Source organism: Rhinatrema bivittatum, chromosome 11 (assembly GCF_901001135.1).
Source record: "Rhinatrema bivittatum chromosome 11, aRhiBiv1.1, whole genome shotgun sequence".
NCBI classification, from domain to species: Eukaryota; Metazoa; Chordata; class Amphibia; order Gymnophiona; family Rhinatrematidae; genus Rhinatrema; species Rhinatrema bivittatum.
The window spans coordinates 65,694,266-65,708,381 of record NC_042625.1 but is presented as its reverse complement, the minus strand read 5'-3'; the positions used below and the strand labels follow the sequence as shown (position 1 = coordinate 65,708,381).

Below are 14,116 nucleotides of genomic sequence, written 5' to 3'. Positions count from 1 at the left end.
CCCGAGGGTTCCCCGGTTGAACTTCATGTATATAGTTAGTTTTCAGCTGGGGGGGTTATTCTGCTTTGACATTACGTAATACTGACCGGCTGTGGGAGGCACCCTGGTATATATGACAGAGCCTGACAAGTTTTGCTCTGTCTCCATCTGCTGGTGCGGAGACATAACCCAGGAGTCTGGACTGATCCTTGGTACTACAGGAACGAAAATTAACAGAGGTAAGATCTAATTTTCTTTTGGTGCATTTGGTCCTTGTCACCATTATGTAAAAGACAACCCTATTTGTGTGCGGCCTTTAGTTTTCAGATTCATGTGGGACTTACTTCAATTGAAGCCTCCCATCAGGCCTTCTGTATTGTAATGGAACATCATCATGGTTCTTACTCGTCTGATGATAGCCTCCTCCGAGTTTCTAGATAGACTCTTTTGAACTCAAGTATCAGACCTGGATGGTCATGTTTTTTATGCAAGTCAATTCTGCCCTGCAGAATTGTGAACTCCGGGCCTTAGTTACATATGCACCTTATACCAGATTCATTATAATAGGGTGGTGCTCTGTACACATCTGAAGTTTCTGACTAAAATAGTCACATTTTCACCTTAGTCAGTTGTTCTTCCAACATTTTCCTGTAAGTCACATTCACCTTAATGGTGAAAAGGCCCTTCGTTCCTTGGAATGCAAGAGATTTACTTGGAGTGGAGCCCATACCTTTTAACTCAAACAGATTTGGGGATGTGATGACAGAACGCACCATTTATAATTGAATAGCAGATTGTATCTCCTTCTGTTAGGTAGATCTGACCTTAGCAGGATATGTTAAGGCCATGGTGACATTGGTAATCCACTTAAGGTCTACCTCTGTGGCGATTTGCAAGATTGTGATGTGGAGGAGTCCGTACATTCATATCCTCTTACTGTTTAGATGTGGTCTCATAGTGAAATAATAAGTTTGGACTGGTCATTCTCCACAGCTTCCTTTAGGGTTAGATCAGAAGTTATCTCCTAATTTTATGCTTTTGAATATAAATAAAAAGAGAGAACGTTTAAAATATTTTCCTCTTGTCCATTGGCTACTGCTGTTTTTCCCATTTTGTTAACAACCTTTAGCTAGGGAATCTCAATTGTGTGATTTGATGAACTTGCTTGTCTCTAGGGAAAACAAAGTTGCTTATCTGTAAAAGGTGTTCTCTTATAACAGTAATTCACCATTGAAGCAGTTCTTCCCCACCTTCGCTTTGGAGTAATTCTTCCTCTAGTCAAAACTGAAAGGAGTGAAGGGCCGCAAAAGCACCGAAACTGCAGTACATGAATTGTAAATAGTCTTTTAGCCTTTTCAGAAAACTCTGAAAGAATCTGTCCATTCAGTTATCAGATGCAGTCTTGTGACTATTTGATTGCCGAATTACTGTCTTCACAGAACATGTTTCAGGTAAGCAATTTTGCTCTTTGCTTGTTACACATCTGGATTTTCACTTGTACCTAATTTTTTCCACCTTGTAGGTCAAGAGCTTCATAGAGACACAGAAAGCACTGTTAGCAGAAATACAAAACGGTTGCAAACGCAACTTTATCCTTGCCAAAGAGAAAGAGGAAAAAGATCAAGAAATGCAGGTCTCTGCCTCCATGCCTGAAATCACCATCACAGAGCCCTTGGAGGAGAACCAGATCACCGACATGGATGAGCCTCCGGAGCAGGCAACAGAGGTGATTGAGGCTTTGGTCTCTGTGGACAGTAAAGACATAGCAGAGGCAACAAGTCAGAACCAAAAGGCAGCAGGGTCCGAACTGGATTCTGACTCAGACACAGATGAAGAGACAGAGGTGGCAACAGAAGCTAAAGAAATAAGCCAGGGACAGAAGCAAAACGTTCAGGATTTGGATGACACACACCAACTTCCTTTGTTATCTGTAATTGCTGTGGCAAAGGATCAAATGGATAACAAGATACAGGGTTTAGAAGAACAGATGATGGACTCTAAAGAAAGGAGTAAAGAGAGTCTTCCAGGTTCTCCAAAAAGCCCTCCAGATGAGAAGAGGATTGCGGTTTCTAGTCCCGGAAGAGGGCATAAAATTTTTGTGGTCACACGTGTGGAAATTCCTCCACAGAAAATGGATAATGATAATTCAAGACAAGAAATGATTTGTTCATTGTATGAACACCCTGTTGTTCCAACACTAACTGTGCCCCATATGCTGTCCCCAAAGTCTACATCACATGACACTAAGACTAATACAACTGTTTCCAAACACAACCTAGACCATACGCAGTCCATAAGCTGCAGTGCAGTATCTGAACCCATCCAAGAGAAAACTCAGATATCCAACAGCAGTGGTGAAATTGATCCCAATCCAGAGAAAAACAGATTGCCTGATAGAAGTGATCAGTCACCTCCTTGTCTGGAGAACTCAAGGTCACTGGTCAGCAATGACCAGTCATCTCTTTATCTGGGAAACACAAGGTCTCTGGACAGTGGTGATGAGTTACATCCAGAGAAGATACATATTGGAGCATGCGAGACTACAGTCCATGATGCTTCACTTCCTAATGGACTTAAGGCAGAGTTTCTTCATGTGCTGCCAGATGCATCTCTGGGGTGTGATGGAAAGATAGACTGTACGTCAGGACAGGGTAAGTAAATGGTATTTGTGAATATGATGAGAAATTGGAAGCTAAAATTGAGCACAGGATGAGTGCGTAGTGCCTCTGGATATTAACTGCCTTTTTGAAAGTAAATTTTCACCCAGTGAGGTGTACAAATGGAATCAAGCATGGAAGGGTGAGGACAACATAATTTCCCCTCCTGTTGTAGACTACTGGTACATCTAATTTAAATGGTACACATGAGAATAAATATTGGTGCACCTAAGTTGGCAACTGATATAGGATGGCATTACATGCAAGTCTGAGGATATTCACGTATATGAATAATACATTAAGCCTTATTAGGGCACAAGAGATGAAGGTTCATTCAAAGACGAGGATCCTAGAGTTCAGGAAAACAAACTTTCTGAAAATGGGAGGTACTTCAAGTAGTTGTTAGCTGGATGGAAAAATCTAAGGGAAGTAGAAGAGCAGTGGACAAAGCTAAAAGGAGATATAAGGGCCATTAACCTTTTTGTTAGGATAGAGGAAAAAGAGGCCGCTATGGTTTTCTAAAGAAGTAACTGAAAATATAAGGGAGAAAAGGTTAGCGTTCATAAACTACAAGAGCTCGCAGAAAGAGGAAGACAGGTGACAATATCCTGAAAAGTTAATAAAAGCTGGGAAAGTAGCCAGGAGTGCAAAAAATTAAAATAGAAGAAAAAATAGCAAATACAGAAAAATGGGGGTACAAGATTTTATTTTAGATATGTTAGTGATAGAAGGAAGTACAAGAGTGGCATTGCGAGAAAATGGGGATGGAATGGCCTCAGTAGAAAAAGAGGCTACCCAGGTTAGGGTTCTTCAGCTTGAAAAACAGACAGCTGAGAGGAAACATGATAATATATTATTAAATCGTGAGTTGGATGGAAGGGGTAAATAAAAGGCAGTTATTTACTCCTTCAAATAATACTAAAACAAGGGTACAATCCATGAAAAAATCAGAAAGAATACTTTTTCACTCAGTACACAATCAAGCTGTGGAATCTGTTGCTAGAGGATGTGGTCAAGGCCACTAACAAAGTGGGTGTCCTCACTGCTTCAACAGCTGCTCAACAGAACTTTTCATTTCTACTACATACATATATATATATATATATATATATATATATATATGTATGTTGGGTGCATTTTTTTGAATACTATATATATATATATATAGTATTCAAAAAAATGCACCCTATATCAAAAGGTTATTACTAAGAAAAAATTGTTTAAACACATAATTGATATTGATTTATTAATAAATTGTTTTAAATTATTAGTTGGAGAGAGCTCAATTAGAGAATGATCTGACCATGGTAATGGTTGTATCTTAATATCATTAGCCTGGCCTCTGGATCTGTCTGATCCTGAGAGAAACATTGGATCTAGTGTATGTCCCTTCTCATGGGTAGGCAAAATGATTACCTGCGTAGATCCTAGTGCACACATAGAATTGAGAAAATCTTCAGAATTGGAATTGGGATTTTCTATGTGGGGATTGATCACTAGTTGATGGAATCTCTGAAAGACAACCATGATTAGTATGAGTGTGAGAATGAATTGTTGTGCAGGGCTCTATAGACCAGGAGGATCCCTACTGAGTTCTTTTGTCTTAAATATGCTAATAGACATTGAGTCAGCTACCTGGGAGATATTTATTGAATGCAGTTTGTCTGAGTTTCAGTGTAGCCTTGCCACCACTCCATCATATCTCCCTGGCCTGGGTTGATGTTCTATGAAGAAACCTGTTGGGAATAGCTCATGTAGAGGGACTCCCCCAATTTTATCTAGCTGTGCTTTGGTTATAAGAACATAAGAAAATGCCATACTGGGTCAGACCAAGGGTCCATCAAGCCCAGCATCCTGTTTCCAACAGTGGCCAATCCAGGCCACAAGAACCTGGCAAGTACCCAAAAACTTGCAGGTAATAGCAGGTTATCCCTAAAATATGTACTTGTTATTTGTCAGTGATGTCATGAATCATGGGAAATTTCTTATTTATTGAACTGTCCTTTGAGGCACTCCACTTAACACAGTTCTGTCTTCAGAATAGGTTTCGTTTACCATTACCTGCCGTCATCTGTCAGTTGACCAAGTTGTAATCCATTCAACCATCTTGGCATACAATCCTAGGTTTCTCATTTTTCATGAGTCTCTTATGTGGGACAGTATCAAAAGGTTTGCTGAAATCCAGCTAAATCAAATCTAGTGTTCTTCCTTGATCTAATTTTCTAGTTACCCAATAAAAAAAAAAAAATCAATCAGATTGTTTAACATGACCTTCCTATGGTGAAAACATGTTGTCTTGGGTCCAGCAAGGCACCAGATTGTAAATAGTTCTATCTACTTCCTTTCAGCATAGTCTCCATTAATATTTGCACCACCAAGGTAAGGTAACTATACTGTAGTTTCCAGCCTCCTGTCTGCTACCACTTTTGTGAAGCAGGACGACAGTCTCCCTTCTCCATTCTTGCAGCACCACTCCCATCTCCAGGGATTTATTGAACAGGTTCTCCAATGGACCCACCAGCACTTCTCTGAGCTCCCACAGTATCCTGGGATGTATCTCATCTGGCCCCATGGCCTTGTCCACTTTGTTTTAGAACCTTGTACTAAGGCTGTTGACAGACAGCAGGCTCCAAGTTCCCCAAAATAAGTGCAGCTGTTAGTCTTGCGACAATTACTCAGTGCTATTGATTTGAATCAGGCTGAGATGCACAACCAAAACTCCAATAATCAAATCAATTTCAACACCGTTGAAGAGCAGGGTTGAATTAGCATGATACATGGGTGACATTATCCAATGGACCCATCTCTTAAGCTCAGTAAAAGTTTAATACTGAACTTGCTTGGGAGTTTTTGGCATGCATGCTGCCTCATGAGACCTTCAATCATTTTGTCTGAGCTTCCACACAGATGTGTAACTTCTCGCTCTTAAAATGTTTTCATAGTCTGCCTTTTGGCATTGTTCTTACTGTTTTACTTTTCCTCTTGCTTCCTCAGCAGCCCCTCAAAAGGCACTTTTCAGTGGTACCCCAAAACATAAATAATAAAGATGTCCTGTTCCAAGAACTCCAAGCTCGGTGGCTTCAAAGATTGTGCCTGTGGCCATAAGAAGTCCACATAAATGGCCACGGCCTCTGATACAGATGCCTGAGAGCAAATCATGACTCTGCAAACTGCTAAGATTGTGGTCAGGTGCACCCCCAGGACCAAACAGAACCAAGTGTGGAAAATGGCAGAGCTCCACAGGTCTGTGGCAAGACGGATCTGTTCATCTTCACAGAGTGGAGCCGCATTTGATCCCTTACCACCCACCCCGTGTCAAGTAGAGTAAGCACTCCTTGAGTAAGGCTCTTCCCCTTCTCTGTAGCAATGTGGTTGAGCAAGATGCAAAAGCACTGAGCATCAGAGCCGGCACACACTTGAACTTCTTCTTCCTCTCAGGACTCATTGGCACCTAAGATGAGGTTCACCTTGGTGTCATCAGTGCAGACCTCAGCACCATTATCGCATCATTCTTCAGTATGTTTGCTGCCAATGGTGCAGAAACTCTCGATGCACTTGGCGCTATTGACGTGAAAGTTCTCAACGCCGTTAGCACAGAAATCCCCAACATTGTTGATGCAGAAGTCTTTGTCATTGGTGCCATTGAGGCCTGCCATCAGACTTGTACTAGTAGTACTTGGATTTGGGGTCCTTGTTGATTCCTGTTTCAGAGGATGCATTTATCGGTAATCTTTTTCTGTAATGTCTTCTTCTAGACTGCCCTTGAGTTGGTGTCCGATTGTCTATGAAAGAATGACTGAACAAGAAAAAGTGTGTGTGTGAGTGAAAGTGATATAGAGACTGAAAAAGAGTTGGTACAAATTTTCTCTGCCCTGTTTGCTGCCCTTTTTCTCCCCCAGTGAAAGTTACCTAAGGGGCTTATCACCTGCATGCACACAGGGTTACCTTGGGGGTTTACCAGTGTAAATACCCATGCAATTACTGGGATTATACCCGGGAGCTTAAACCCAGGAGTACACCGACAGATAATTTGCTCACTAATTGCTCCATGTAATACAAGTGTCCTTTAGTGCTCTTATATCACCATCTGGAATTTCTTTCCTTTTTCTTATTCTTCCTCCATTCCCAGAACTCTTCATCTAGGTCCATCTTGCCTGGTCTGTTAAAATGGTAACTGCATAGCTTAATTAGCTGTTTAGCTGCTTAGCTTTTACCAAGCTTCTCATGACCAGCTTATTCCTCCATCTTGTGTCACAGTAAATATATGTACCTGATACAAAATGGTATCGTTTGACGTAAACTAACAACCATAGCAGCTATATTTATGGAACATACATGAGCAGTCCTGAACTTAGAACATTCTCGGGGAGTAAGACAAATATATCACAGTCAACAGAGAATCAAGGGTGCCATCCAACAAGTAAGATACATTGTTTACACTTTGCTGAAGATTTGTGGTCTGTCAAGAATAATTTAGCTTGGATTCCATCTCTGCATTATAATTTCAGTAATTTTTCATTTATAATTGCTGTTAGCCCTTTCAGACTTGTATGGTGTGACAAAGTGACCCTGTTTTCCCCCTTTGTGCATGTGCGGGACCAGGCATTTAGCCTGGTCCACCTTAAATACTATGGAGAGAGAGAGAGTGCTCGGGGGGGGGGCAGAACCCTGCTGGGAGGAGAATAAGCTTAGGAGGCCCAGCTTCTCTAAGAGTAGGAGCTCCTGTCCCTCTTTGCTGAAGGTTTGTGAGTACATTGTCCAGAGGTAAGGCAGTCTACTGTAATATTGTTTTGCTGTTATAATAATTGCATTTGAAAAGGCTGGAGTCAGTGTGGTTTTCTGCTTCAGCCTAGCTGATTTGCTCAGTCACCCTGTGACATATGGTGTCAGGTCAGGGATTTTTTCTAAGCTTGGCACAGCAAAAAAAAACAAAAACCTCCATGGGAGGACTGTGAATTAGTTTGTTGTGGAGCCTGCCAAGGAAGAAGCTTAGGGGCAAAGCAGTGCTGTAGTGTGCACTAGAACACTGAAGTAAAAGCCTGAAAGCTCAAAGCAGAGCATAGAAAAAAAAAGAGCGAAACTGCCTTTAAAGTTTAGAGTGGTCTGTGGGGCCTGGAGGGAAGCAGATTTAGGTTTTTCAGCAGACAAAGGAGGCAAGCGCTGTCTAGAGAGAGAACTTTAGTACTCGGTGAAGTTAGTGCCGGAGGCAGGGTTTTTGTTTTACTTTTTGTTTTCCTTTGAAAAGTGGAGAGAACTCTGTGGGCTGAACCCTACTGGGAGGGGAATAAGTTTGTGAGCCCAACTGGGATCAGGAGGCCCCCATGTCTCCAGGAGTAGGAGCTACTGGTCCTCTCTGCTGAAGGTTTGTGAGTACACTATCCTGAGATAAGGCAGTCTACTGTAATATTGTTTTGCTGTTATAATAATAAAACTTGAAATTGCATTTTAAAAGGCTGGAGTTAGTGTGGTTTTCTGCCCCAGCCTTAGTGATTTGCTCAGTCACCCTCACATATGGATTCCTACACCATGCTGAAACAGGCCAATGGTCCATCAAACCCAGCATCTGTCTCCAGCAGCGTCCAGTCTGGGTCTTTGGGCATGACTCAGTGGTCAGTCTGGGTTATTAGCAGAGCCTACTAGGAAAGTCTATTTCCTTTTGCTCACTTCTAAATGTGTGAAGTGGATCTGGCTAATAATCGTTTATGGACCTGACACCAAAAACTTGTGGAAACCTTTTATAAACTCAGTTATAATACTAATCTTGACCAAGTTTCTCTGGCAACAAAGTCCATAGCTTAATTATTCATTGACTTATATATACTTTTTAAAATTAGATTTGAATCTGCTATTAGTTAGTCTCATGGAATGTCCTATAGTCCTGGTATTGTTTGATGGAATAAATAACTGTTCCCTATTAACTTGTTCCATGCCACTCAAGATTTTGCAAACGTTTTATCATGTTCTTTCCAGTCCTCTCTTCTCTAAGCTAAAGAGCCTTAACCTGTTAGGACCTTTCCTCATAAAAGAGCTATGCTATCCCTTGTATCATTAGCATCATCATTTGTTTGTGTCTCATTTTTCCAACTAGACTGTTCAAATTGAGTTACAAGTAGAACCATTCTGTATGGTGCAACACAGTAGAATTATACAGGCTAATGCTATGGGAACCATAAGTAGATAGGAGTTACAGATATACAATAGCTCTGGTAAGCTAGAATAGTAGGGGTAGTAGATTGTAGTTAGTTTTGAATGCAATACAGATAATAGGTAGAGTTAGGTATGATACAGATATTAGTTAGAATTGGGTAGTAGTACAATAAGTATAGATACTAGTTAGAATTTAACATAACACATGCACTGGTTATATAACAGATATAAAAGAGATCCATTTGGTTAAATCGGGGGTAGGAAACTCCGGTCATGGAGTGCCACAAACAGGTCTGCACAATGAAATATGCATGGGAAACATTAGCATACAGTGGCAGCAGTGCATGCAGCTATATCTTACGCATATTCATTGTGGATATCCTGAAAACCAAATTTGTTCTTGGCACTCCAGGATCAGAGGGTTAAATCAAGGTCAAACACAAGGTCCTTGATGGCTGAGGAGGTTAGTATTATGCAAAGGGATAGGTGCCGGCTTTCTGAGAGAGGATAGACACATGTGGTGATGGAGGGGTGGGCATCAGACCGGAAGGCCTGTGACTTGTTTGGGTTTTTTTTTTTTTCTTAAGGTGCACTACTTATCCAGATATCTTGAAGATATCTGGGTAAGTAGCTAATTATCCGGCCACCTGAGGCCAGATAACTTTAGGCCTAACCTCCATGCTCAACCAATGGCCAGTTAGGGTTAAAGTTATCCAGCTATATGTAGCCAGATAACATTAAACAAGTATATTCAGTGGGACATTTATCCCGCTCAATATACTGGACAACTTATCCGGCTAATTTTAGCCAGATACCTTGGCCTACTGAATATTGGCCTCAAGTTTCTTTTTTTTTTTTTATTGCTGTTATTCAGTCACATGTACAAGCATTAGTATTACTAAACAAAACATGGCTGAGGCGGGTATATAATTTGGGTGAGTTAGTAATGTGCAGAAGGTAGCGGGGCTAGTGAGCCACTTGTAACTTAAAAAGTGAAAGGAATATTTAAATTGCTTAATTTCTTTACAGAGTTCCTATATAGTCTTTGAGGAGAACTGCCATAGAGTCTGACGTTAATGATGTGCTCTGTGAAAGGTTCCAGGAAAATACATATAAAGCATTATATATTTTCAGAATCCTATGCATGGCTTTAATTTACAATCTGAAAAACCTGCAGAGAGTGATTTTGCTTTCTGGTGACGCAGGCAGTAACAGACTTTATAAGTCATGTGACTGAGATGTTGCTAGCTACCTGTTTGCACTCAAGCTGCTGACCAGTTTTCTCCCCTCTTGTTTTAGAATTTAATTGTTCCAAGAACGAGAGAGAATTAGAGGAATTGCTTCGAGAAGCAAGCCAGGAAATGGGGCAGGACATGCTGTGACACTTTAGGTAAGAGGATACCAGGAGCAAGGGGCAGGATATGTGATGCTTTGGGTAAGAGCAACCCTGGGATTGCCAGAGGGGGAGAAAAAAGGTGTGAGATCAGAGGTGGTAGAGGCAGGGCCAGATTAAGGATTTTGTTGCCTATAGGCAAGTACCACGCAATGCGTCTTTGAAGCATGGCCCTAAAGCAAGCAGAAGCAGGCTCCCCTTTGACTTGGATATTTGGTGCCCTGAGCAGTTGCCTAAATCCGGGCCTGGGCAAGGGAGAAGTTATAGTTGTGGTGGAGAGCAGTGATAGCTATGATAGGGGTAGGGGAGAGGTGATGGTCACTGGCAGGGGAAGGAGTGTTTCAGATTAAAATGTGGCAGTAATTCTGTAAGATGATCCCAGGAGACGGGGCAGGGTACACAATAGTAATATAATCTAGTTCATTTATTTAATTATATTTCTTTATCTGATAGGCTACCTCACACTTTAGATTCAAGATTTTTCATATCATGTACTAAAGCCTGATCCAACATGGCTGGATGTTGTTACAGTAAAATAGTGTATGCAGTAAAGTTCCTCTGTCAGAACAATAGAACCAACACTCTTTGGATTTACTGAGTTCAAACGTTTTAAAGTGGTCCAAATGGCCAGAAATGCAACAAAGAAAAGTGATTGTGTCATGCTATTGATATTGGCACGTTAATTGACCTTGACTGAAGATGTTCCTAGCCTTTTTGGTCTGTGTTTTTCTATTTTATATGATTTCTCAAACCTTTTCCTACCACTGCCCTGCATGCCTATTTCAAACATGTCCAAAATCTGTTATAGAGCTGATCACTCCCCTCCCCCCTGTTAGACTAGTTAAGGCCTTTCTCGTCAAATGCTTAAATCTTCCATGTCTTAATATCAAGTTTTGTAATAATCTACACAGTCACAAAAATTAGTGGGACTGTTGTCCAAAATGTCTAGCTTTCCCATGCCCACCATGGTCACTCCATACAAGTTACTCCAGCCTTCTGCTGCTGGGTTGTAACCACTGCTCCCTGTAAGTTACTCTGATACCTTCATGGAAGCCTGATGTAAACGGTTGTAACCACTGCTCTGTGCAGACTGCGCCAGTACTTCTCTACTATCCAGGATTGATGAACATAAGAGATCCCATTCTTAATGCAACACTCAATGATCACCCCCACCCCCCCCCCCCTTCATGGTTTACCATAGTGCTTTGTCCTACCATGACACTGTACTTAAGAGGATACCAGGAAGTGGCGGCAGCATCTGCCATGATACTTTAGGTAAGAGGATCTCAGGAGATGGGGATGACCGGCCATGATGGTGTGGGTAAAAGGATCCCAGAAGGAGACAGGGAAGGATAGGCTATGATGTTTTGAATATGAGGATTTTAGACTGGACATAACATAACATTTTGGTTAAGAGTGTCCCAGAAGACTGAGCAGAATGTATCGTTACACTATGGGTAAGAGAATCCCAAAAGGTAGGGTAAGGCACATTGTAATGAAATAGAATGCACCATGATAATTTGTAGAGATCTTGATTGAGAGGGATCACATAGTCAGGGCTAATTAATGTGACATCGTGCTGCATGTGCAGTGAGATTGAGAGATCCATCAGGAAACACTACTGATATGCTTTCCACTGGATGAATGTTTATTCAGTACAAATTGAAAGAATAGCCCTGGTTTATGCAAATTGAGGTAATGCCCTGGACATCCATGTCTTGTATTCATATTTACATTCTGGTGATTGTGTGATCTATTTGACTGTGTGGGTTTGGGATTAGGGATCTTCTTGCAGATCGGGGGGTCAGTTTAGGGGAAGGGTTATTCCTGTATCTTACCTTTTGGAGGGAAGGAGTTATCCTTGAGAGGTATAGTTGGAGGATGGGTTGTACCTGGTTTGCCTCTGTATGTTTGGAGAAGTGTTAATCTCTCAGGGATCTGTTTGTGTGGGTGTTTGGGGTAAGGGATAAAGGCATATTTTGAAGGAAGAAGGGTGTTCTCTGCAGGGGTGTGTGTGTGTGTCTGTGTGTGTCTGTGTCTGTGTCTGTGTGTCTGTGTCTTGGAGAAGGGGTTTGAACAGGATATCCCTGAGGTCTGGGGAAGAAATCTTCCTGAGGCAGATATTTGTGTTTCGGAGAATGGGGGTTCACTGGGGAAGGCAGGGGAGATAGTTGTTTGAGTAGGGGTATCCCTGACAGATTGCTGGGGTATGGACAGGTTATCCATTGGATGAGGGCTCATTTTTGTAAATAAATAAATATCTATACCGCAGCGGCGCCACTCTAGTGTTCGCAACGGTGTACAACACCAGCTTATACAATATCATGAAACATTAACATTAAAATGAAATATACAATTCCATACTAACTACCTAAAAATATTCTTAAAGAAAAAAAGTTTTCAGACATTTTCTAAAATGCTTGTAATCGGACATTTAAGCAAATTTCCTGCGGAAGCTTATTCCATAAAATGGGGTCAAATTGTGAAAAAGCACACTTAGATGTAACCTGCAGGGTGCTTCTCTGGCGCTGTGAGTCTTCAGTAATTGCTGCTCCCAGGGGAAAGATGTTGCTGACGGGATCAGGGCTGGTTTTTGCGGTGTGTGGCCACACAGGACGCCATGTCCAAGGGGTGGTGGGGGGGACACTACAGCACTGGTCCCTCCTCCCCCACAAGCGCTCTCACCTCTCACTAGAGCCCTTCTGCAGCATCCAGTTTTCTAAATTGCAGAGCGGTCGCGTGGCATGCAGGCACCTCCTGAAGGAGCCGAGAGGTAGAGCCAGCTATTGCACACTGCTCTCGCCTTGAAGAAGTGTCACAGGCTCCTAGCCTACGTGGAAGCCGCTGCCAAACTGGATGGGCAGGAGGCACTGGTAGAGACCTTGAGTTTGACGTTTTGCAGTCTGCACAGGAGCTGCTGCTGCCGAGCTGAAGCAGGAGTGGGTTAGGGGGAGCCATCAACAGAGAGGTTTGAGCCATAGGCAGGGGGAAAACGATCAGCCTATTGGAGGAGAGGGGTGAAAGACAGAGAGGACTTTGCAGCTGGCATAGGATTGGTGGGGGTGGGATGGGGTGTGCTGAGCAATGCTGAGTGAGAAGGTACAGAGCACTAGGGGGGTGTGCGCGGGAAACGGATACTGTTCTGCAAGGCAGGGGGAGGGATAACAGTTTCTGTTTTCGTTTGGGGTAACAGGTGGCCTGGAGGATATCCCTGTGCAGGATATCCCCAGGGGGAAGAGGAGGGGCTGTGATTCGGAGAATGGATATCCCTAGGTGGGAGGGGGGGATATTTAGGGGAAGGGTATCCAGTGAGAGGGGGGATCTTTTAGGAGAATGGCTATCCTCAACAGAGATTCTGGAGGGATATAGACAGGATGTCGCTGAGGTGTGTGTGATTTGGAGAAGGGATTTTGGAGGATGTGTTTAGGGGAACGATTATGGAGGATGAGAGAAGGAAAGGATATTTCAGGAGAATGGCTATCCTTATGGGAGGGTGGGGGTATGGACAAGGAGATCTTTATGGTTTCTGATTGGGAGAAGGGACCTCCTTGGGAGAGATGTTTAGAGAAAGACTGTCCAGGAGGAGAAGGGGTAGAGGGTTATCTTGGGGAAGTTTCAGGGGTGTATGGACAGAATATCACTGGAGTGTCTTGTTTGGGAGAAGAGCTATCCCTGGAGTGCTTAGGGGAAGGGTTATCCCAGGAGGCAGGATATTATAGGGGATGGCACTCTGTAATAGAGCTGATATGAGGGTGAGGAGGGATCCCAGATGTGTGTTTAGGGACAGGGTTATCCAGGGAAGGGGATTTGTTTATGGGAATGACTAGACCTGGGGTGTGTTTAGGGAAGAGGGTATTCAGGGCAGGAGTGGCAGGTGCTGTTTAGGGGAAGGGGAGAAGGTGGGTGGGTGTTTCAGAGAAGGTTTTCCTCATTTTGATGC

At 42.5% G+C, this 14,116-nt stretch overlaps 1 protein-coding gene across 2 annotated transcripts in view; it reads left to right on the top strand.

Moving 5' to 3' along the window:
* The window catches only part of PPP1R37 (protein phosphatase 1 regulatory subunit 37), a 181,536-nt gene that overhangs the window by 162,447 nt on the left and 4,973 nt on the right, over window positions 1-14,116 (top strand). Inside the window, exons 11-12 of one of the 2 annotated variants that reach the window (XM_029571626.1) lie at window positions 1,502-2,630; window positions 10,083-10,173. In XM_029571626.1, the coding sequence (XP_029427486.1) occupies window positions 1,502-2,630; window positions 10,083-10,165 (1,212 nt within the window). In that variant the 3' untranslated portion in view covers window positions 10,166-10,173. The remainder of the gene's footprint in view (window positions 1-1,501; window positions 2,631-10,082; window positions 10,174-14,116) is intronic. The other variant, XM_029571627.1, reaches the window with a different exon arrangement.